This window comes from Ictalurus punctatus, chromosome 15, assembly GCF_001660625.3.
Source record: "Ictalurus punctatus breed USDA103 chromosome 15, Coco_2.0, whole genome shotgun sequence".
NCBI lineage: Eukaryota > Metazoa > Chordata > Actinopteri > Siluriformes > Ictaluridae > Ictalurus > Ictalurus punctatus.
In genome coordinates, this window is record NC_030430.2 from 15,875,641 (window position 1) to 15,899,257 (window position 23,617).

Consider the following 23,617-nt stretch of genomic DNA (forward strand, 5'->3'; position numbering starts at 1 on the left):
TGTCTGTCCCAATTCACCAAAACCCAAGATCAGACACTTGTAAGATATGAGTTATCCAAATTCTCATTTATGACTGTCAAAGCTATTTTTAAAATTATAAACAAGACAGCTGAAAGGGTAAGTGACTTAACACTGAACATGGGCCAAAAAGCCCTAAAAGCGTTGTAGCTTTTTTGCCATTTCAGCTCAATGTTCAACAAACGTCCCCATCACAGAGATGACATTCTGCCTCACATGAATGTCAACACAATCTGCATTCAATCAGGCTTTGTTCCAAAGGGTTTGTGTCTAGCTAATATTGTCAGAGCTCTATCTATGATGCAAAAGGCACAATACAGAAAAGTTACATTTGACATGGTGGGTTTGGATTATGCTGCACAATGGGCCTCATTTATCAATCTTTTAGTAAAATTGTGTGTAAATGTTTGTGTAAGCCAAACCAGACTAAAATTTTCCTCTAGGTTTGCAAATATTTCAGAGACAGCTCATTTGCATTTAGTGATGCCCACAGAACTCCATAAAAGGTCTAGTGCATAGAATGCTGGAAACAAAAAACGACTACTAACATTGAAAGAAAAGGCAGGTAGGCTGACATGGAAGTTATTTTGACTGACATTTATGTCGATTAAAAAAATATTTAGTAGCATAAGGGCACCTGGAAAAATCTAAATCTAGAGACAAATCACAGAAAAATATGAATTAAATAAGGTGAAAAATAAATAGCGAGATTGGAAAATAGAGGAGAAAAAATTGTCTCCATTGTACCCAGGTGATCATGTGCAACAAGCATGTCAAACAAGGATAAATAGCTATTTTAAAAATTGCTTTAAGCATCTCGGCCAACGTGCTAGATCTAGACAGGGGCCCCTCAGTGATAAAATGCAGCTTCAAGCTGCAAAATTCAGAGTGTACAACACAGCTGTGAGTACCTAACCACCCTCTTAACCCTGTTACAGCATATAGAGGACAGCAACTTGGCTTTCCTTTTTTTGCTGAACATGTAATCACACGTTACCTCTCAAAACTCCCCCGCTGCCTCAACTGTGTGCGGTTATCCGATTCCACATAATTGTACCGTTTTAGTGAGAGGGTGGCTGTCTCAGAAAGCACCCATCCATTCTAGGCATGCTTTTGGTCTTCACACTCTAACTTGTTTTTGGAGAACATGTCAGGCTGGGTAGCATTTGGCCTCAATGCATTTGAGAAAATGTCATGTTAAATGTCATGGTTCAGTATCTTCCGCTGTACTCCTTGTGCTCTTTTCTTACTGTTGCTCACCATCATCTAAAGGACAGTAACTCTTATAGTATTCCAACACACAAGCATCAGTGTTGTCAGCTTTAGAAATGCTCTGCCATCCTCCTCCCTCTGTGACTGGTCTGAATTCGTTGAAGGAGAAAATCTGAGCACTAAAGATATATTACCCTTGTTTAAACATGCCAAGATTCTCACATCTATTCCAGTCTTTTCACTCTACCACCTCAGACTGTTTTGCATGTGGCAAGAGTTTAGAAATCAAGCCTCTGTTTTAGGCATACAAGAGTTCCAACAACTGTTTTTATCTTTTCAGTCAAAATTTGCACTGCAAACAGCTTTAACTTGTCAGTGCTAGCAAGTGACAATGGTATAAGCGGGATAATCCACGGCTTGGTGTGCGTTATACAATTTTAATGCACCCCATGTTGATGTGTGTATATATATATATATATATATATATATATATATATATATATATATATATATATATACACACACACACACACACACACACACACACACACACATATATATATATATATATACCTCATCATAATCAGTTGTTTAATAATTGATTGTGCCTTAATCAGGTACAAGCATCTCACCTATCAATATGACATTAAAAGTAAAAATTTTTACTTGTTAAAAAGTAAAGAAGTTCTTTTGTATTCAGACAAAAAAAAAACTGCCCCAGTAATCCATGCTAATAGTATTCTACACGTCTGATCCATCATATGATTAATGTAACTCCTGCTGGGAACATACATGCAGGATCTTGTAAGGTAAAGTATTCAGTGTCCAAATCCTCAGTACGCATTTTATCTGGGTCAGGGTCTATATCCTGCTCCAAGAACCAAGGTTACCAGGCATGAAGCAGGAGCACCCTGGATAGGACGCCAGCCCAATTTTTCATGTAGATTAAGTGATAAGCAAAACAGCTGGCTTAGGATGAAGTACAAAATTTCATTCATTCATCTTTAGTAACCACTTTATCCTGGTCAGGATTGTGGTGGATCCAGAACCTGTCCAAAAATACTGGGTGTGAGTCTGGAATACACCATGGATGGGATGCCAGTCCATTGCAAGGTGTCATGCACACACTCATTCATACTTAGGGGCAATGTAGAGTAGTCAACCTAGCTACTGGTATGTTTTTGGGAGGTTGAAGGAAACCAGAGAACATGGAGAGGACCCACGTGGAAACAGGAAGAACATACACAACTACACAGAGAGGGCCCGAGACCTGTGAGGCAACAGAACTACCCACTGCAGCACTGTGCTGCTTGATGTACAGTAATCTTGTAAAAAAAAAAAAAAATTCTACAATGGATAATTTTTTTAAATAATATAAGATTTTTTATTACTTCACATTTATAAATGAGTATGTATGATGCATTACAAGCCCGCGGGTCAACGAGAGCGACTCGGATTCGTCAGCGCAACAGCAGGTCCTCCTGTAATCCAGTGCCAGACAAGTACTTTGCCCCCTGCACCACCTTCCTCCACCTCCACTGCGCCCCCGATGTCAAGTGCAGCGTCACTCCCTTCACAGGCGTCTCCATCTGTGCCCACCACCCCATCCTTCCACAACAGATTGCTTCAGCAGGCCTGCTTTCTCACATTCAGTCCGGAGCAGCACTTCATCCTCCAAGGTTACCTTCTCCTCACACGCCCTTGCTGGCTGGTCTATCCCTCAACCTCCTGTGCCCTCGCAGAGTGGTCCACAAGCTCTACAGCACCAGCTGCATGGCCCCATGCCTGCACTGGGCCATCTGCAGGCAGGACCTCACATGCCTCATCCTCATGCTTCTTTACCTCCACAGAATTTCCCTCTCGCTCAGTCTCAGGTTCCCCCTTCCCCCATGTCAACCCAGGCACAGGCCTCCTCACTATCCACATCCTCACTATGGACAGTTTTTTATTGCCTCATGTCAGCTCTTGATCAGCTACAGGTGCTTCCTGTGTTTATTATTTGAGGAGATGGAGAAGGTGCAGATGCTGACAACCACCCTGTGGCCAATTCACACGTGAACCAGAACAGCACAAACTCAGACACAGTGTTCCACAATCACACTGTATAGGAAAGACTAACACATGACGGCAGTGGAAATTAGAGAGTATGTGGCAAATTAGTGGATGAATTTGCTAGTAACATAACATGTGCCTAACTCCATGAAAGAAGTCATAATTTAAAGCATTCATGTATTTATGGCACAAACTGTAGGATGCTTTAAAATATTCATCCAGGGTAAAATCCACTGTATGTCAGGGTATTAAAAAATAGATGTGTTGCAGACCCCCTCCCTGTTATAGGGTGGTTACTCCAGTTCCAGAGTGACAGTTTTTTCTGCTCTCTTCTCCTTTTCAACCAGTTATATTTTTTGTACCCATTGTTCTCAAAGGAGTCTGTGTAAAAGGCATGCAATCATGCACAAAAAAGCCTCCTCTGATTTGTCAGACAGGAGCTTAGGCCAACACATTAACTGCATAATCATAGTACACAAAAGTGAGTAGAAGAACAGAACAGCAAGAGATATATACAAAGACAAAAACAAGAATTACAGTAAAAGATAGTAGTTGAGTGTTTGGACACTTTTGTTTTTGTTGTATACTTCCAGAATAGAGGCCTATATCCTTTTCAAATTTATACACATAATGCCTTTTTAATTTGTACTTATAAATATGCACAAAAATTGTAAATGTATTCATAAGCATAAACATAGATATATTTAAAAAACGAATTGCCTACCACCTGTAAACTCTTAGTGTCTTAAGCACTGTTCCACGGGTGCATGTGCAATAATTGTGTATGGTTCAATGAACAAGCATGAAGAACATTGTTTAAACTCTTTCCAATAAAGATCTGTAAAGCTTATTATGGATTTTACAAAATTATCTTTAGAATACAATCCCAAAAAGGGATGTTTCTTTTTTTTTTTTTTTTTTTTTTTTTGCTGAGTGTATATATAATGCCAGTGCACATGGGTAAGTGAATGCTAGCATTAAGGAGGACTTAATCAGAACTAAACTGAAAAACAACACATGCTGCCAATGGGAAATAAGAAGCAGGCTGTAGAAATAAATCAGCATAATGCACTGCACAGGGCTGATTTGCTACTTGAAATTATGAATTAATTAAATGCACATGATGATAAATCCTAAGATCATGTTTATATTGTTCAGGCTTAATCTGCTCAATTAACATATGGATACAGGCTACATATCTGTAAGTGCATGTGTGTTTGTTTGCCTATGTGAGGATGCATGCATGCTTGTCTATGGTTACTCGTCACCAGAACAGGTTCTAGTGGTAATACAATTAGAAACACACTCCCTACTGCATGCTTTTTAAGATACATCTTGTTGCTGTTTCAGAAGAAAGTCTGAGGGACACCCAGCACCGCATTTGTCTAGTATCACAGCATCGTTTCTGAGTCTAAATCGTTCTTGTGGTTCGAGACCACAACTATGACTAACTCTGAAGTGTGCAACACAGATTCTAAACACACAATTCGTTGCGGTTCGTCTGCCCTATTCATGCCATGTTTTAATGGCTTCCGGACCGCAGACAGCACAGAAGAAAAAATGCCAATAGGAAGCAACAGGAACCCATTTTTTTTGTGTGGGTGTTTATTGACTGTTCACACTTTGTGTAGTTGACTCAAGAATGATTCGTATTTGATAAAATGTCAAACAAAAGTTTTAGTGTAGTGAGATGTTGAGACACTAGAGGGAGCACTGATTTAAAACCCACAATAACTAAATACTTTGAATTAACGTTTCACAAAATGTGGGACACTACGGCTTTTTTTCTTTTAATTTCTTTCTTTCTGAAAAAGAAGCTTCAAATAAACATGCGTCATGGAGTTCTGTGGGGGGAAAAAACCCCAACACGTCTCTGTATGAAAACAAGTCAATAAAATAAGCTTCCAAATAAAGTGAAAGGTGGAAATTGACTACAGCCTCAGGAGCCCAGCATACTGAAAACTGATAATAAGAGTTCATAATCACAGAGATCTTCAATAACGTGCTGAATTGTAGCAAAAGCATCACAGACGCCATTAAGTTATATAGCCAGGTGTAGAAACATTTAGCCATTATCTTAGCTCATCTAAACGCAGATATCCTAATAAACACGTTGGTACTCTATAGCCTACTGAGGAGTACAGGCAGAGTACATGACTAATACACATTATATCATTTCTAAAGGCGTTTTATAGAGAGTTAGTACATTACAGGTTAACTCACTCGCTCGGTGCTTTCTGAGCATCCTATGTGGGAGAGGTTGCTAGAAGTTTTGGGCTGGACCTCCTCCAGCTCCTCCGTTATTTCCTAAGTTTGTGAAGGGCTTTCAGTCCTCCACTCTGCTGCAGAGTACAGACCCGATACACCGAAAATACGGAGACATTTACTTTCTAGGTAGTAAACTATTACGGGGTTTTCAGACTAGTGTGTTATTCTTATGTAAGAGAATTTACGACTATTTGTGAAAAGGATTGTTGACGCTGAGAGAGAATTTAGGGATATTGCTATTTAACCAAAGGTAAGTCTGGTTTTTTCCTTTTTTTTTCTTGCACTTTATCCTTGGAGTTTATGATTCGTTGTTTGTTTTTTTAGGTTGCTGAGAATAACGTAACGTTATGTATTATATTACGCTATGTATTTTCTTAATATCCAATTCGTCAATTCGTTATATAGGCTAGTTAAATAGTTCATCTCAGTAACTTGTATATAATATTTGTGTGAATGCTTTTGATACAACAGCGAAGAAAATCAGTTTAGTTAAACCTTTAGCTCATAAGCTATAAACTAATGCTAAAGCAGTATTGAAGCAGTAGATACATCACTGTGTATGTATCGATATTTAGTGTTAGTTGTTGTTTTGTAGTAATGTGTGTTCGGGTCTTTAGATGTCGCTCCAGGGCATTATTCAGAAATAGGATGCTCTCAGGTGGGTGTAAGGAAAGCATTCACAGAAACAAAATCATTACAGAGATTTTCCCCTCACCTCAAATGTTGGCAGGAACTAATAAAAAAATAATAAATAAATACATAAATAATTGAAGCTTGTAAATATTAACTAGCACCACGCCAAAAATCATAACACATTTATTATTAAGCCAACTGTTTTGTAGTTTCTGACATAGCTAAAAACCTAAGAAGCAAAATCCATAGACCAACGTGATATGATGGTAAGTGGAAAACATGTATATGTATGTTTTTTCTACTCTCCAACTATTGCTTTAAATCTTATATGTAAAGTAAGTAATGTTTCCTAATAGTCAAAACCCATAATGTTAAATGCTCTCTCTGATGAAATATTCATGACAGTGGCTTAAAGACATTTTGTGTTGTTATAACAGTACAGTAGTCACATTTTGCTTCATTAGATTTGATTTGATTTGCCAAATCTTACTCATAGTACAAACATTTATTCATCCATAATACTCTCACACTAATGCATGAAGTTCATAGGAAAATAATTGTATGAGGTTCAGAACATGACCATAAACAAAGTGAAGCCATCATGTCTGCACCCCCTTGTAAAAATTTTGGGCCCCTCTGAGAATAGCTTACACTAGCCCACCACCCAACCCCACTTGAGCAGACATGTGTGCTTAATTCACATGTTCCATGGCCCCTACATCTGAACCTCCAGGTTTCTGACCCCTGCCCATGGTGTGAGCAGAACAGTTAGCAAAAAAGACTAACTGGAAAAGGAAAGAAAGCATGTAAAATAAAAGTGTGGCACCATCTTTTGTAGACTATAACCTTTGGCTTTAGGATGTAGAAGTGAAGAGCATCTGACTGTAACCTGTAATTCTGTCTTTAAATATATTCATAGAGCACAGATCAAAAACTTCTGAATCAGTATTATTAGATACATTAATATGGGAAATACATTAGATTGCATAAGCATTCATCTCCCATTTACCATATGTACTGTTACAACCTGGTACTGAAATGGACATAACTGGGATTAGATGGCATGAATTTGCACAAAATAGCCTATAATATTGAAATGAAGGGAACATCAATATAGTTGGCAACATTATGTACAAAAAAAATTGCATAAATGTTTACCCCCTTTGTTATGAAACCCCTAAGTTAGGTTTGGTTCAACTAGTTGCCCTCAAAAGTCACATAATTAGTATAACCAAACCAATCCCTGATTAATACTTTCCCAGAACTTTGTCCCAGACTTGTTTTTATAGCCTTATGCTGTTTATGATGCTGTTTGTATAAATACGTTCTCTAACAAACTCTGGGGCCTTTCAGGAACATGTGTATTTATATTGAGATCACATGACACATGAGACTTCTGATGGCAATTGGTTGCACAAGAACTACACAGAAATACAGAATTGTATGGGTTTCACAACAATAGGGGTGAATACTTGTGCAATCAAAATTTTTATGTTTTGTAAAAAAAAATTCAAAATGCATGAATCCCACTTATGCAAGGCACTTGCGTAAGTGTGTGTGTACAACTTGTTAGGCTTACAGTGACACAACTCATGTTTGAGCTAATTACAGTTGCCATAGAGAGGAGAGGAGATAATGAGATTTTATATCTTAATAACTTCTGCCTTCTCTCCACATTCTAGCCCCCTCACCCTGCCTTTTGTCCTTTTTAAACAAGTCATGGAAATAGGTTTATCATTTTAAATTACACAGCCTTGCACACCAACCGTATCACCAACAGCATTAAACAGTTTCAAGCCAGACACCACATCCAAAAAGAGTTGTCTCACACACTTTGCCAGGCAGGGGCTTTTTTAGGGACACAAGTCACCAAATTACAGCTGAGAGTATAGTTAATTCCAGCCAAGCATTCATATTTAGGAACCACCCAATGGTTAGTAAGAGAGCAGAACAGTGAATGCACTCCACTAAGGGAAGTTAAAGGGAGTATGAAAGACATGTATTAAATAATTGTCTATTTTAACTTTTGGTGTCACTCAAATGGGTCAGAGACACAGGAAATCGTTGGAAATTGTTGCCCTGCTGGTGAATGAAGTTACATAAAGGTTATGTCGGTTCATTGCCTTTTATAGTGAGATATGTAATAGTTACATGTTTTATTCCTTCTAAATTTGGCATTGAAATTGTGTGATTATCCTAATTGAATGTTGTGTTTTTGATCACTACTGGACATTCAACTTTACTTCCTTATTTATCAAATACTTTAACTATTTTTATATATCTAAATGAATATGTTTATGATTGGTTTGGATGTCTGCCAGAAGTGTAGGAGTACTAAATTATTGAAAATTGAAGCCCCAATTGTAGGGTTATTTATTTTGGGAAATTTAAAATATCCCCTTGCAAGGTGAGGGTTGCTATTAACAAACACTATTTTTTTTTCTACATCACTCCCACTGTTTCACCAATATGATGACTTCAGACTCGAGGTGAGTTGCCCTCATGACTTTGACAGCGACCTGAGACTTGAGATGTCCCTGTTTCTTGCAAAACAGTGACTTTTGATGATGCTGTGATGATGTTGACAATCCTTATTGTTAGTTTGGGTTTCAACTTGTGAAAGTGTTTCATACAGACACAAACATAAAAATCAGTGGGGAAATGATTTCTTATTGTTGTTTTATTAAAGTAATCCAACTTGCTTAGCTAGCTAGAGAAGGTTCATTTGCTGACTGCTCTATATCTCATTGCGACAATCAAATATAATATAAATGAGTGCTAATGTCTGGAGTGTTGTATTTTAATTAAAGATTTCAAATTCATGTTTGTAGTCCTCAGACTAGGTGGAGACTATAACAGATGTATTAAAACTGTAAACTTTTATGGGCAGTGACGCAGATGCTTGAAGGTTAAAACCTATTCTTGTTTCAGAGTTATAATGTGAACACATTGTCTACATTGTGCAAAGAGTTATTAAACCCTGTGGATTTGCACATGATTTTCATACCATTTGCAGGTTCATCGTCTTTTAGATCAGCTCTCTCACTTTAGTTCCCATCACATTGCACTTTATTCTTCTTTTGTTCTGTTTTCTTTTATTTTTCTCTCACACCACTGCACCACTAAGACTAACAGAGTGCCTGGATGGGGTGACAGAAATAGTTGCCTGCAGCCCCTGGAGAAGGGGAATGTGGTCAAGTAATTACCAGGAGAAACCATTCTTTGGTGTAACCCTTGTCTTTCTGTGGGTCAGGTCTAACTTTTAACTTTTTTGTTTGCATTGGCAAAAGACAAACATTTTTGTGCAGCTTTCCTTTCTCCTTCTTTTTTTCCATCGCTTTTTATTCACATAAATAGGATTTTACAGTCCGATCTTTCTGTTACCATTTATAGTTCAGCCTATCACTGTGTATTTGGATTCTGCTGAAATAGCCTGCTGATCAGATTCCTGATCAAAGATTTCCCACACCATAAAAATACCACAGGGTCTCGCTGTGTACTGTAGCTGAATGAAATGTCCCTGAGAAAAGTTGTGTTTAAGTGTATTTCATTTTTATAAAAATATATATTTATTCACAATATGGTGATATAATGGTTATAATGTATTCTGTAGACTGCAGGGCAAGCAATATGCAGAGACCAATGGCTAGTTTTTTCTTGGTCCCGACATTCCTCCAGCCAAGCCGAACTGGGAGTATGGTATAATTTAGCTGCTATTTTTACAAATAGGAACACACTGTAGATAGATTTTTTTAAATGATATTTTATTCAACAGCATGAGAGAAATGCCTGCACTTTTCAGTTTTTAAACAATGTCATAAGTTGCTCTTTCATAGTATTGACTTGACACCATGATAAATATTTCAGACAATAATGCAGAACCAGTAAGGTAATAATACTGGGATGGGTTCCCCTTTGAGTCTGGTTCCTCTCAAGGTTTCTTCCTCATATCATCTCAGGGAGTTTTTCCTTGCCACCATCGACTCTGGGCATTGCTCATTAGGGATACATTTATGAATTAAAAATTTATATCCTAAATTTATATATTTCCGTAAAGTTGCTTGTGATTAATGTCCATTGTTAAAAGCACTATACTGAAAAAATTGAATTGAATTGAATTGAAGACTACAAAGCGCATATCTGGTGAAGATTCCAGACTCCCTTTTCTTTGGTGGTCTGCTTGGGGGACAGATCAAAGGTTATGCCCTTGCATGGTCCAGCTGTATTTATTGTCTTAGCAGCAGAAAGAATGTTGTAACATCACATTTGAAGAGAGAGGTTAAGAATTCATTAGAATGGTGATAATATTAATATAGGATCTCTATTTGTTTATTGGGTCTTTACATTTTCAAATTTTCTCACATTTAACTATTAGTTATGTAAATAAATGTAGTCAGATTACTTGTAATGTGCTTTAACAGCAAAACATTTCTATTAGGAGTGGGTGATTTGACAAGTTACATTGTGCCTTCATTCTGTAAAACCTAGCCTGGGCAATTTCCCTCCAGAATGTCAGAGGGTACCCTCTCCTGAATTTTGAATGACTTCTTGACAGTAAGGCTGCACACAGAGATCAAGTCTATATGCTTATTTTCTGGGTAACCGATACATGGACTTGAACTCTGTGCGAAACCTTAATTTGTGCCTGCAACTGTGTTCTGAGTCATGTTTTTTGGATAGTGAGCTCGTATATGACCTTATTTGATTCTTCTCAACTTTGCTGCTTGCCTAGTCCGTTCATCTTTTTTTGTTGGATTAAAATTTTTGGTTATTTTGTCCCTTACTCACTTTTAAGTGCTCACCTGGCCCACCACTACTTTTAACCCAGTGCTGGTGAACCACTTGTATGCTAGCTTCAAGTAGGAATTCTGAGAAGTATTCAATCACCCGGAAATGGGCAAGGATGCCGGAGAAAGACCTCGCAATATAAGTCAAGGTAGAACAGTCTACCTAACAGTTTCTATTCTGGGAACAGGGGGCATATTTGGGCCACATGTGCTCTTAGATCTCCTGTTGCTGCATGGTTCTTCTTTGTAGAAAAAAAGATGGCAGACTCTGACATTGCATTGATTACAGGGGTCTGAATCCTGTCACTGCCAAATACACGTACCCACTACCCTTGTCCCATTTTCTATTGAACAGTTAAGAGGGGCAAAAATCTTTACTAAACTTCACCTATGAGGTGCATGCAACCTGGTTCATATAAGTGAAGAGGATGCGTGGAAGACCACCTTCATCATTAACACCAGTCATTATGAATATTTGGTGATGCCATATGGGCTAATGCTTTTAACTCACCAGCTCAAGGTAAAAATAAGTCTTTCTGTTTGATATCACCCACAGCGGATTGGTCATTTGGAGTGCCTGAACCAAGAGATCTTTGATCATATTGTAGGAACAACCAACAGGAATAAGTTAGCTCCACTAAGGAGAGTATGCACAAACTTATCCATTGGCTGTCCACATTGGGATTTCAACCCTTTCTCTTATGTACCACAACCTTTTTGTGTACCAACCATTTGGTAATAAAAACCTCTGCACATGGATCCTGGAAAGTTATCCTGATATCGTGAGAAGTTTCTTTTTACAAATTCAAATGAAGGACGGTGGTGTTTTGGATTTCATTCAACTTCATACCTATAAAGTTGTAAGAAAAGATTCAAGTGATAACCTTGTCCATAACCTTAAACTTTTAAAATTTTCATACAATCTGAGTCATGCAAATTCTTACTAATTTATAAGTCTGAGGTTCATAGAATGGTCTAGTAAACTGACTCTGTCAAAGTGCCTTGCTTAAGCTGACAGAGAAGCAGAGTGCTTCAATTCTGATCCCCTTCCCAAAAAACTGCAATACTGTTAAAATAAAACCACTGTTATTTTATTCAGGAGGAGAACATTGCTTTTGATTGTGAGTTGAAGTGGCTTAAAGGTTCAAATTTTAGGGCTGGAGATACATTTAATAGGGGAAAGCAATTGGTGGGCTTGCTTCATTGCTAGATTAGGAGAACATGTTCAGGGATTATCAGATGGGAAGATAGGGGAAGCTTAGTTTAAAAAGCTTAGAGTAAAGCTTAGTTTAAAATTCAGATGAATGATTGTAGTACCAGCAGTGGTCGGGCAGTTTCTTTAACTCCTTTGCCACGGAGTGAACCGTTAGCTCATCTCAATTCCTGTCACAGTAGAGACACAATCACCCTCATCTGGAAGAGGTTCAGCCATGACATCATGAACTTGCTGTCCACCCTCCCAGACACGTACATACGGACTGAATGACAGAAATAACCCCACCTTCCCCTTTCCTGTCTAATGAATAGCTTGTGTGTTTGTAAAGGCCTGTTAGACTTTTCCACTGACACCACAAACTGTATAATCAGTTCTGACCCAGACACACATATGCACACAGTTTGTCTCATTATTTTCTCCATTCTGCTATAATTTTGGGGATTTTTTTTTTTTTTTTTTTACAGCCTGACAAGAATTATTATTCAAAATACATTTCTGACTGTGAAATCAAATTTGGCAGTGATTAAAGTGGATTCTCTTGGCCCTGACATGGCTCAGGCCTAGGACACCTCACCGTGTTGCCCACCATGACAGTGAAATTTCTTTTTTTTATATATTTTGTAATATAATTCTGTAGACTATATTTTAAATTCATCATGCTGTGCATTCCACACCAAAAATGTCTGCTAATTGCTAAAGTGCTTTAGTGGTAAATTAGTGGTTATTTGGGAGCTTTTTATGGTTGCAAATTGCACCTCGTCCATGCTATTCTGTTCCCAAGACAGAGAGAATATTCTAGTGCTTTTATTTTTAGATTTTTATTTTTATTTTTAGATTTTTATCTGGTTTTCACATACACACTTGTTAATCCTCCACTATTGCATGAGAGCTACCAGCTGGGGAGGGAAAGGCACTAATTCATGCTTTCTCTAAGAAATGTGCAGCTCTGCCATTTTGTCTTCTTGTGCAGTTCATGCAATGTCACAGCTTTTGCTCTTTTGGACCCATGACCATTGGTGGCTATTGCATGGAATGTCAGGAATTGAACTTGCAATCTTCCAACAATAGGGTGAACACTACTCTGTTGCGCCACTTGGGAGCCACATTCTACGTTTATGGGTCTGCACAAGTGAGGACAACTAAAGATATCAGATTAACCATATACTGTACTTGCACCGATTAACCTGATTGAGCTGAACTCAGGGTGTCTATATTTTTGGATTTCTTAATATGTGATAATGGTTTTTATACAATTTAAGATATGAATTATACTGTTTATGTAGAAATCAGATAGCTAGAAATCAGGATTATTAGAATGCATGTAAATGCACACAGTGCAGTATTAATTTCCAGTGCAGGTGCAGAGTTTGTAACCCTGTTGAAAATGAGGCTTAGCAGACTTGCTGACTTGTGAAAAACTGTCATATTATTGAAGAGAAGCTGGTCTGAATTTATGTAATACAAGAGTCCTTTTATCATTGCATTACACACTGTTGCAGTGTTATTACTTTTTTCTGAATATTGGTCAAGCCTATATATAAAAATATCTTCTTTTATTTGCGTGACAAGCTGTTGGCCCAGCTTGCAAACGTTAGCAGGTAAGCATGTGCTAAAGGGATAGTAGTACAACATCCTTCCATTAAAGTCACCTTTGAGAGTAGACCTAGCTATTACTTTCAAAAATCCACAATATGTAAATATTAATGTGAATACTAAATATGTTAGGCTTCATATCACATTTCTTTTCATTGGGTGGCTGTGGCTCAGGTGGTAGAGCGGGTTGTCCACTAATCGTTGGGTTGGCGGTTCGGTTCCTGGCCCACATGTTTCCAAATGCCGAAGTGTCCTTGGGAAAGACACTGAACCCCAAGTTGCTCCAGATGGCAAGCTAGCGCCGTGCATGGCAACTCTGCAGCCGTTGGTGTGTGAGTGTGTTGGTGAATGAGAAACACTGTAAAGTGCTTTGTAGAACTGCTAAGGTTAAAACAGCGCTATATTTTCCCCAGTGTAATAATTTAATTAATAAATAACATGTTACCTTCTACAGACTAAATAAAACACAAATTGATCACTTTTTAAAATCATTATTATAAGAAAACAATCATTTCATTCATTTCTTGCAGGTCTGAGCATACGTGTTTGTGCTCTGTCAGTATCTTAGTGATGGTCTCCTACTTCTCTCTCCTGCTGCTGCTGAGTGTGTTCAGCTTGACCTCCCTCTCACTGGCGCTGCCCTTTGAGCAGAGGGGCTTCTGGGACTTTGGCATTGATGGCGATGGGGGTGGTCTGACAGTAATGATGAGGGATGAAGAGGAAGGTTCGGCTGTGCTACCCACAGAACTGCCGCCGATTGAGGTTCCTGTGTGTCCATTTGGGTGCCAATGTCATCTGAAAGTGGTACAGTGCTCTGATCTGGGTGAGTAATGTGTGTGTGTGTGCCTGAAGGAGAAGAGAGAGAACAAAAGAGATGCAAGCCTAGTTAAAATATGAATAAACAAGCAAATTAATCAGGTAAGATAGGAACCCATTTAAAGGATAAGTGAAAGTTGTAAAGATAAACACAACCCCACGTCTCAGTAAAAAAAAATTATATTCTGAGTGGTTAGTCTGAGAGGGAGACATAGAGAAAAAGACAGGCATACTTTAGGGATTTACTCAAATAGCTTGGAGGAAATGTGGACTTTGATGGCAAATGAGATGAATGAGATGGTACTGTGCAATTTCCTTGCAAGCATCAAGAAGAAATTTTGTGTTGTTCTTGGGACAGACAGACACGGGATATTTGACCAAAATATGGAAATAGAGTGATGTCCTGCAGACAGAGATATGCTGAAAATCTGAGTTTGAAGAGCTTTTGTTTGTCTGCAAATTAAAATCAAAATGGATGATTCATCTATCCCCTGAACCTATAGATGTTGGGACAACTGTCCTTGTTAAAAGAAGCATACGTCAAAGAGTGATATACTTTCTGTTGGCTGTTCTCTGTCCTATGTTTTACATTCCACTGCTGGGAATTAACGGAAATATGTTGTTTTACAGTGAACTGTGTGTAAATTTGTAATTACTACATTGTCATTAATCAACTGTCTCCAAAATAGACACTATAAATAACACCTGAAGTGAGAACAGAAGAGAAGAGAGAGTGAGAGAGAGATTGAGAGAGAGAGTGAGAGAGAGAATGCAGGAAATATTTTTTTTCTTTTGTGTATTTTTATGTATACATCTATTTTGCGTATGGGAGTCTATTTGTGTGTCTTTTGCTTTATGATAAATACATAGTTAAACAAAATAGTTTCACCAAGCAGCCTCAAGGGTTCTACTGTTTGTCCCTGTGGCAAAGCTTTAAAGGATCTACAACACAGGGTTTTACTTTTCAGTTCAACTAAAACCCATTTTAAAAAACAGTTAACCATTTAAAATCATTAACCATCCAAAGTTAGTTTTTTTTTTTTTACCTAGGCCAGTTGAGAAACCTTTTTAGCCGTTGGAGCTACTTGGAGCCGCTCAAGGGTGCAACAGGTAGAGTTGGCAGCCCTGGTACAATCCTGACCTCAGGCTACTCTCTGTGTGGTGTTTCTTTGCATATTCTCCATGTATCTGTATGGGTTTCCCCTGGGTTCTATAGTTTCTTCTCACCTCCTAAAAACATACCAGTATCGGGAGTGACTGTGTTACATTGCCTCTAGGTGTGAATGTGTGTGTGCATAGTCCCCTGTGCCAAAGTAGCATCCCATTCAGGGTGTATGGCCACATGACAAGTGTTCCTGGGATAGTCTCTGGATCCACCGCAAAAAAGTGGTTACTGAAGATGAATGAATGAATGAATGAAATACCCAATTGTACATTTAATCTGTTTTCAGAGTATCCCACATATTTTTTGACAAGTTGTATCTCATAATGCTGTCTCAAAGATGTTGAAACAGAGGTTTAGCCAATTGTGTGTCGGATTTATTTAAAATATAAGCCAGCTTTTAGAGTGCAGATTTGTGGGACGTTGTGGTTGGTTTGTTGCAGTTGGGGTGTAATTTAGTTTTGAGTTGTGGTTGGAACTCAACCACAACTCAAATTGTGGGGATTTGTTGGATACCAATGAAAAGTTGTCAGACTGGGCTGGCTTACTGTTGATTTTATGGAGTGGCAGTTGGGAAACCAGCTAAGAATCAAATTAAGATACCCAACATTTTCAACCAACACAAAAGCCTATCTCAGTTTTATTAGTTAGTTATGCGCTACTATTGGCACAGCATATATACACCAGCCTTGCTCAAGAGCCTAAGAGTGGCTGTCTGGCAGTTCTGGGATTCAAATACACACCTTTCCAATTACTGAGCCACCATTTCCTTCAGCTAGTACATAACGATGCCTTACTGTTGACATAAAATGGTTTCTAATAAGGTGAGTGGTATTTAATTTCCCTCTCATCTATTTCTGACCCCATTTAAGCCATAAGCTGCAGTTATTTAACATTTACTGCACTGAAGATGACTGCAGTTAAATAGAGGTAGAGGAGGGGCTGGTGTAATTCACTCCTTTTTACTGAGGGGGGCTCATGAATATTCAACTGCAGGGTTTATGGCATTGAACTATTGCAAAATAGTCATGGCTAAACCCCACAGATAATATTACCATAAGTTTGCTGCCTGTAAAATGGACAGCTTCATGGTTCATGGAACATCCTAAAAACACTACGCTTTTGCTCACATTAAATACTTCATATCTCAGCACTGAATGTAACAGAAGCTGTGAGATTTGGTGTGTTACATTTCATTTTTTTTTGCTTTCACTTGCTGACATAGAGGAAGCCCTGACCTAAGAGCTTCTGTAAATCTAAACCAGCTGGAGAGCATATGGTGTATCTTGGTGGGGATCAAAGCAAAAGTCCCCACAAGGACAGTTATATCTGACAGTTTTGACCTTATGGGGCATTTGGCTGGTCCACAAAACTGACACTTTTATTTAAAAAACTAAAAGAGCCTAAAGGTTCCTTTTGGCTACTGAATTACTTTTGCCTCTATCGACATCTCCGTTTAAAACATAAAACTGCAAGTTACTTGCGGACTTTTTATTTAAATTTTTATGTGGGTTGTGCTACAGCACTGCTCCTCTGGGCGGATTAATCTGATGGTTTGAGGTTTTCTTATGGGTTGTATATTGGCTCCGATACTTGACAATGGAGGAGGCGGCAGTTACAGTTTTCTTGGAGTAGAGGTGAGTTGCTTTCTCTCATAGCTAGCAGAAAATAAGTGCAATTTACCACATTGACCATAGCAAAAAACAACATCAACAACAGCAAAAACAACAACATAGATAACATCTCTGCATCACTCTTCAATCCCTTCAGATCTCAGAGTATTCGGCACCTCTCAAAAACCATACCAGTATTTATTCTCATTTTAGCACGGGCTCTGTCAGTTTCCCTTTTTGACTGCAGGCTCTCCGCAGTTCGAGGCTTCTTGGTTTTGACAACAGCTTATTCCCCAGATGATTGCGTTTAGAACTATCCAGATTAAAAGCAGCCATCTAGATGACAAGTTTAAATTCTAAGCAACTCTTGTAAGGACAAGCTACAAACACTCCACCATCCTCAGCCGCCACAAACACGATATAGCAGCCGACTTTTCTTCTTTCTGTTTACGGACATGACATAACCACGCAAAGGCTTGGTGACGTCAAAGGCCAACCAAATGACATCAAACTGACATTTCCTGCAAAATTGGACCAGACATATCAAATTATAAATCATTATTATAAGCTTACCATTGCAAGTAAGATAAGGTAAGTAGACAGTTTTGAACATTGATTATTTTACGTCCTTCCTCAATAACTGATTTTTGTTCATTTTTAACAGAAAAAAGGTTGATACTGCAGCTTTAAGATTAGGGTTAGGTTTAGCTGTAAGCACAGCATAAATTAGCTGCATTAATAATTGTTTATAATGTACTGTATTGTTTATAATAATGTTTTTATCATGTATATGTTGTCAGCCGTATGTGTACACACTTGTATGTATAGAACTGCTGTAAAGTAGAACATATACAATTTGTGTTTGTGTTCAGGTTTGACCTCAGTCCCTCAAAACATCCCAACTGACACCAAGCTGCTAGATTTGCAGAACAACCGCATTACAGAACTGAAAGAGAATGACTTCAAAGGCCTCAGTAACCTCTATGTAAGTAAGGCTAGCAGGATGTACCCATAAAGAAAGATCATGAAGGGGCATATTTTTTAGCAAGAATTTTACTGGAGGGTTGAATGACTGCTGAACTACACTGCTATATGGACAGATATATAGATAGAGGGAAAATATGTGGGAGGAAAGATGACAAAACAATCCAACAGGATGTTGAAACAGACCATGCTGTCCTGCAGCAGAATGCCCCTGCTGTACTGAGAGTGTGGGTTTCTGCCAAACTGAATATTTTAGTTCCGTCCCGTACTCACAGCCAAGCACTTTTTTCCTCGTCATTTATTTAGAGCCCTAACCAAACTCAATATTTAACATGGCAAATCCATGAGATGAGAATATACTGTTAAAATGACTCTTAATTAATACACTGTATTTTAAAAAATGGTTCTTCAAATGTACTTTTGTTTTTAAGGGTTTGATCTTTCTAATAGGGTTCTTCTTGGAAACTTCTGACAGGGCAACCCTTTTGGTTTCTCCCAATGGACCAAAAGGTCCTAGATTAGGGTATTAGGCTGCTACTTTTCAATGTACATTGAATGGGTGCTGTATTCCAGATGTTCTCAAATGTTTTGCAGTTAAGGACCACATTACCTATAAAGTAAATCCCATGCACAATTTATTGTATTAACATAAGACAACTCTTAAGTTAGGCTCATTATTTGAGTGTGAACAGTAATGTTCTGGTTATTTATTGGAGCCATGATCGAACTTTCTACCCACAGAACATCAGCTGACTTGTTTTTGAGTTATTGAGATTTTGATTAAACCCATTCAATTCAACTGAACAATTAAACAGGTGAATAACTATAAGAACTCAATAACAAATACAACTTTGAGAACCACTAATTACTTGCATAGTTTTGGATTGTAATATCTGATTTGTTTCTGTTTCTCTCTGTCCTGTCAGGCTTTGTCACTGGTCAACAATCAGATCTCTAAAGTTCATCCGAGGGCCTTCACACCACTAAAGCACCTACAGAAGCTTTATTTTTCCAAGAACCAGCTGACAGCGATGCCCAAAAACCTGCCGCCTTCACTGGTGGAGTTGCGCATCCATGACAACCACATTAAGAAGGTGCCCGCGGGCTCCTTCTCTAACCTCGGCAGCATGCATTGCATAGGTCTGGAGCTCCCTCACTATTATGTGGAACAGTGTTAGTACTTTGTCCCAACAGTTCCCTTTTTAGATGCAGACTGTTGGTTTTGTGGTGGACGCTCTGACTAATTTTTGACCATCTTTTGAAACTTTCCTTGCAGAGATGGGTGGGAACCCCATTCAGAACAGTGGCTTTGAGCCTGGAGCTTTCAAAGGTCTCAAACTCAACTACCTGCGCATCTCAGAATCCAAGCTAACCGGCGTGCCTAAAGGTGATTATCTGAGTCAGATATTTATTCTATCTATATGATCAACCAAAGGCATCTATGTTTTAATATTCTCTGGTTCATGTTTGCCTTCCAATGTTAAGTTAAACCATGCAAGGTCTGATTTTTATTTGGTTGTGCACAATGCCAAACACTTGCCTGTTCTGATTGTATTGTGATTAATCCCTCTTCTCTCAGATCTCCCTGACAGCCTCCATGAGCTCCATTTGGACCATAACCAGATCCAAGCAATTGAGCTGGAGGACCTGAGGCGCTACAAGCAACTGTATAGGTCAGTCAAACTCCCCAATTTTTGCAGCACTGGTCATGGGGCTTCCTTGTGGCAACAGTGCCACCTAATGTTCTAATCCGTATACAGTACTGTGCAAAAGTTTTAGGCACCCTATTTATTATTTTTTTTAGTACAAACTTTGTTATAGATTTTTGTTTTTTGATGTCTACATTATCGAGTCAGTACAAAAACATTTTAGATTTCCAAACATTAGTTTTCCAGCACAAATTTAAATGTTACAGAAAAATGTTTGTATTTCATTAAAGAAAGCAGCATATTAACTGGTAAGAGACACTTTTCAGACAAAAAAACATAATGAAGGCTGCTGGATTTTGCTGCAAAAATGAGAAGCAAGTGCGACAGTCAAAGTCTCCAGAAGAACCGTGTCTGGTTCAGCAACATGCTCAGTAAAACTTACAGCTCATTGGGGTTGCCACACACAATATTGCCTTCATTCTTCATTCAAGATTCATTCTTTCGTATAACCTGTCTAGTGAAGCTAAAATATGTAATCAGGTTCCCTGGATTTCCATGTCAGTATGTTGCTTTCCTTAATCTGTTGCCATCCTGTACCTTTTCTTACACACACACACACATATATATATATATATATATATATATATATATATATATATATATATATATATATATATATATATATATATATATATATATATTTGTGCATTTTCAGACTAGGCCTGGGTTATAACAACATTCGCAATATTGAGAGCGGCAGCCTGTCCTATTTGCCAAACCTGAGAGAACTGCATTTAGAAAACAACCGGCTGACCCGTGTCCCCAAGGGCCTGGCTGACATGAAGTATCTGCAGGTGAGTGGGGATGGTATGGGACGTGAGGAAAGCATACATTGAATATGTTTGGCAAGGTCACGTCTGGGATAGGTCAGATCTGTCATGTAAGATGGAAAGGTTAGAAACAGGGAGCTCAGTGTTGAAGGAAAGAAGGCAGGACTAGAGAGCTGCCTCAAGAAAAGCTAGACCCTGATACAAACACACACAAAAGTAACAAATATAACCCTAATCAAAAACTAAATTCTTATAATTCATCTTTCAGGTGGTGTACCTGCATTCCAACAACATAACCCAGGTACGCGTGGATGACTTCTGTCCTCAAAGTTATCACATGAAGAAGAGTTTCTACAATGGCATTAGTCTTTATGGAAATCCCGTCCAATACTGGGAAGTTCAGCCCGCAACGTTCCGCTGTGTTAGTGACCGCTTGGCCATTCATTTTGGAAACTACAAGAAATAGATGCACAAGGAGCCAGAGAGTAGAAAGAATGAGTGATGGATATTGAACAATATCAAAATAAAGCTGAAGAGTGGAAAGAAAATCACAAGAGTAGAGTGGGGAATAAAATGTACAGTGGGTTTAGATTAAAGTGGTCTTGATACACGAGGATCTTAAAAGCAGTTTAATAGGAAATGGAGGCTTGTCATGTTTCAAATGTACAGCCTGAGAGCACAGCTTGGCAACATGCTAGGATATATTCACTCAACCATTCACTGAAGTACCTTTCAGTTTTTATAATAACTGTTATTGTTCATCAGATATGTTTAGTAGTAATTACTATGTATTATTATTATAGGTTATTATTGTTGTTGTTATTATTATTATTATTATTATTATTATTATTATAACAGAGAAATTAAATATAGATATTAATAGTAATTTGCTCTTTATGTGTAGATCTGCCTATATGAGTGTCTTACTCAGTCATTGTCTTGCTTCTTGTGCTTTTGGTGTCTCTTCCTGAGGGGGTGTAGTAAGTATGTACTGTATATGATAAGAGACTACTTGTCCTATACTTTAAAGAGCAGTTTTTCAGGCTCCATATGTCCATTCAGTATCGTTACTGAGCCTGGAGCTGATCTCTTCTAATGTACTGTTTTGCACATTGCCTCTTCGTATTCCAGATGGAAGTTCTGGATGGGTTGAGCCTGTCCATGCTTGTACTCTGCTCATCTCCTACATTTTGAGAATAAAATAAAATTCTTTATGACTTGATAATGGTCTAAAATATGTACATACATTTATATACTGTGTATATATATACACGTGTGTATGTTAAATATTGTAAGTTATAAAATCAATATAACCTAGTCTTTTCTGCACACCTGCTTATTATTAGATATTTACTATATACTAATGTGAGTAATATAGTAAAATAGATCAGGAAATACACAAAAATGTGCATTGCTGATTAATATATAAAATATTGTGTTCTAAAACATATGCCAGTATGAATGTCTAGTTACATTTCATCAGGTAAACCTACCATGTGTAGATAGACAACCTGTAGGACCAGGTATTATTTTGGATGGTGGGCCATTCACAATTAGAACATTGTCCATAGAAAAGATGAACTGCAGTCTCTTAACGGTACACCTAGAAGGTGGAACAAGAGGCAAGGTAGGAATGCAATACGGTTATCATTAAGTGTTCACAGCTTAACAGCAACACTTTGGAACCATATCTTACCAGCTCTGCTGAGAATGGCTCACCAGTTAAATAACAATGTAGCAGTGGTCGTATGGTATTCGTTTTTAATTGATGCGCACTGTAAAGGGAGACTGACAAATTGTGCATAATATCAGATGGGCTATAGTCAGCACATATATGATAAATGTGACTTGCATTAAATGTTAATGAGTGCAGATACAAGGCAGGCATATGATGCCCACTGACTATGACCCTGGGGGCTTGAGCCCCTGCTCATAAACTCTCAGACCCTCTTGGGTGGCATGTATAAAATATATGGCCTTTAGGTGGCTACCAAAGCAAAGCTGTAGCCTGGAGTGCACCTGAAACAGGACTCATTTCAAATCAGGTCATTTGGCACACCTAATTGATAAGAGCTGACATTTTCTGCTCCTTTTTTTCCCTTAGAGTTTGCGATATTATGACTGGTGATTGTTCTTCTTCGCCCAACTATGGCTGAGAGTGTTTCATGAATTCTTACTCTACCTTTTAATTAACAAAATAACATTACTTTGCATTGCAACCAGGTTACTATTTTACATAATCATGCAACCAGCAAGACACTACAAATGGTAATTGACAAAAACAATAAACAAGCATAAAAGATATTAATGTTAACGTACATTAACTGCATACTGTACATCTTCAATAAGCAGCAGAGCGGCAGATCCTCCCTGCCATGCTGCTTTTTTCACACAACTGGGAGTCAAACACAGTTCAAAATTCCCACTAACGTACAAATCAGATATGGCAAAGAAGGAAGACAGATATACTGTGTTACACAGTGTATATACTTCATAGCAATATGATAACAGGTCTTGACAGATTTAGGTCTTCCAGTGGTGCCATTTATTTCCTCCCTATTCCATGTGCACAGGCCTGATCCCAGTGGAATGAGGGAATTTTGAGTGAAAATCTTCTAACACCACATCTGTCCCCAAAAGAAAAAAAAAAAAGGGTCATTAACTAACAGTCCACAGATAGGCTACTTGTATCTGGATGCTTAATTGAGTGTTATCTCTTACAAAATAGGCCACAGTACTCATGTTTTAGACTTCACCACTGGAGTCGCCAAATCGCACACACAC

The 23,617-nt window shown here is 38.2% G+C and overlaps 2 protein-coding genes across 5 annotated transcripts in view; one reads left to right on the forward strand and one right to left on the reverse strand.

Moving 5' to 3' along the window:
* sinup (siaz-interacting nuclear protein) overlaps positions 1-14,044 on the reverse strand; it is a 219,251-nt gene extending 205,207 nt beyond the window's left edge. The window contains exon 1 of one of the 2 annotated variants that reach the window (XM_053686201.1): positions 14,034-14,044. The gene's annotated coding sequence lies outside the window, so the exon portion shown is untranslated. The remainder of the gene's footprint in view (positions 1-14,033) is intronic. The other variant, XM_017488099.3, reaches the window with a different exon arrangement.
* Positions 5,547-22,058, forward strand: bgnb (biglycan b). Of its 3 annotated transcripts, XM_053686197.1 has the most exons (9): positions 5,547-5,800; positions 13,954-14,107; positions 14,310-14,602; positions 18,243-18,355; positions 19,281-19,494; positions 19,631-19,741; positions 19,934-20,027; positions 20,719-20,857; positions 21,102-22,058. In XM_053686197.1, exons 3-9 carry the CDS (start codon positions 14,350-14,352, stop codon positions 21,297-21,299), a joined length of 1,122 nt encoding a protein of 373 aa, XP_053542172.1. In that variant the 5' UTR covers positions 5,547-5,800; positions 13,954-14,107; positions 14,310-14,349; the 3' UTR covers positions 21,300-22,058. The 3 variants fall into 3 exon arrangements, with proteins under 3 accessions (XP_053542172.1, XP_017342829.1, XP_017342828.1); XM_017487340.3 differs by lacking the exon at positions 13,954-14,107 and having other exon boundaries at positions 14,340-14,602; XM_017487339.3 differs by lacking the exon at positions 13,954-14,107 and having other exon boundaries at positions 5,548-5,800.
* The last annotated feature ends 1,559 nt before the right edge of the window (positions 22,059-23,617 follow it).

Bases quoted from the DNA above. Each gene is read 5' to 3' on its own strand.
- bgnb (XM_053686197.1), top strand. From the start codon at position 14,350: ATGGTCTCCTACTTCTCTCTCCTGCTGCTGCTGAGTGTGTTCAGCTTG. The intron at 18,356-19,280 runs GTAAGTAAGGCT...CTGTCCTGTCAG, and splicing joins AAGGCCTCAGTAACCTCTAT to GCTTTGTCACTGGTCAACAA. The intron at 19,742-19,933 runs GTGATTATCTGA...CTCTTCTCTCAG, and splicing joins GCTAACCGGCGTGCCTAAAG to ATCTCCCTGACAGCCTCCAT.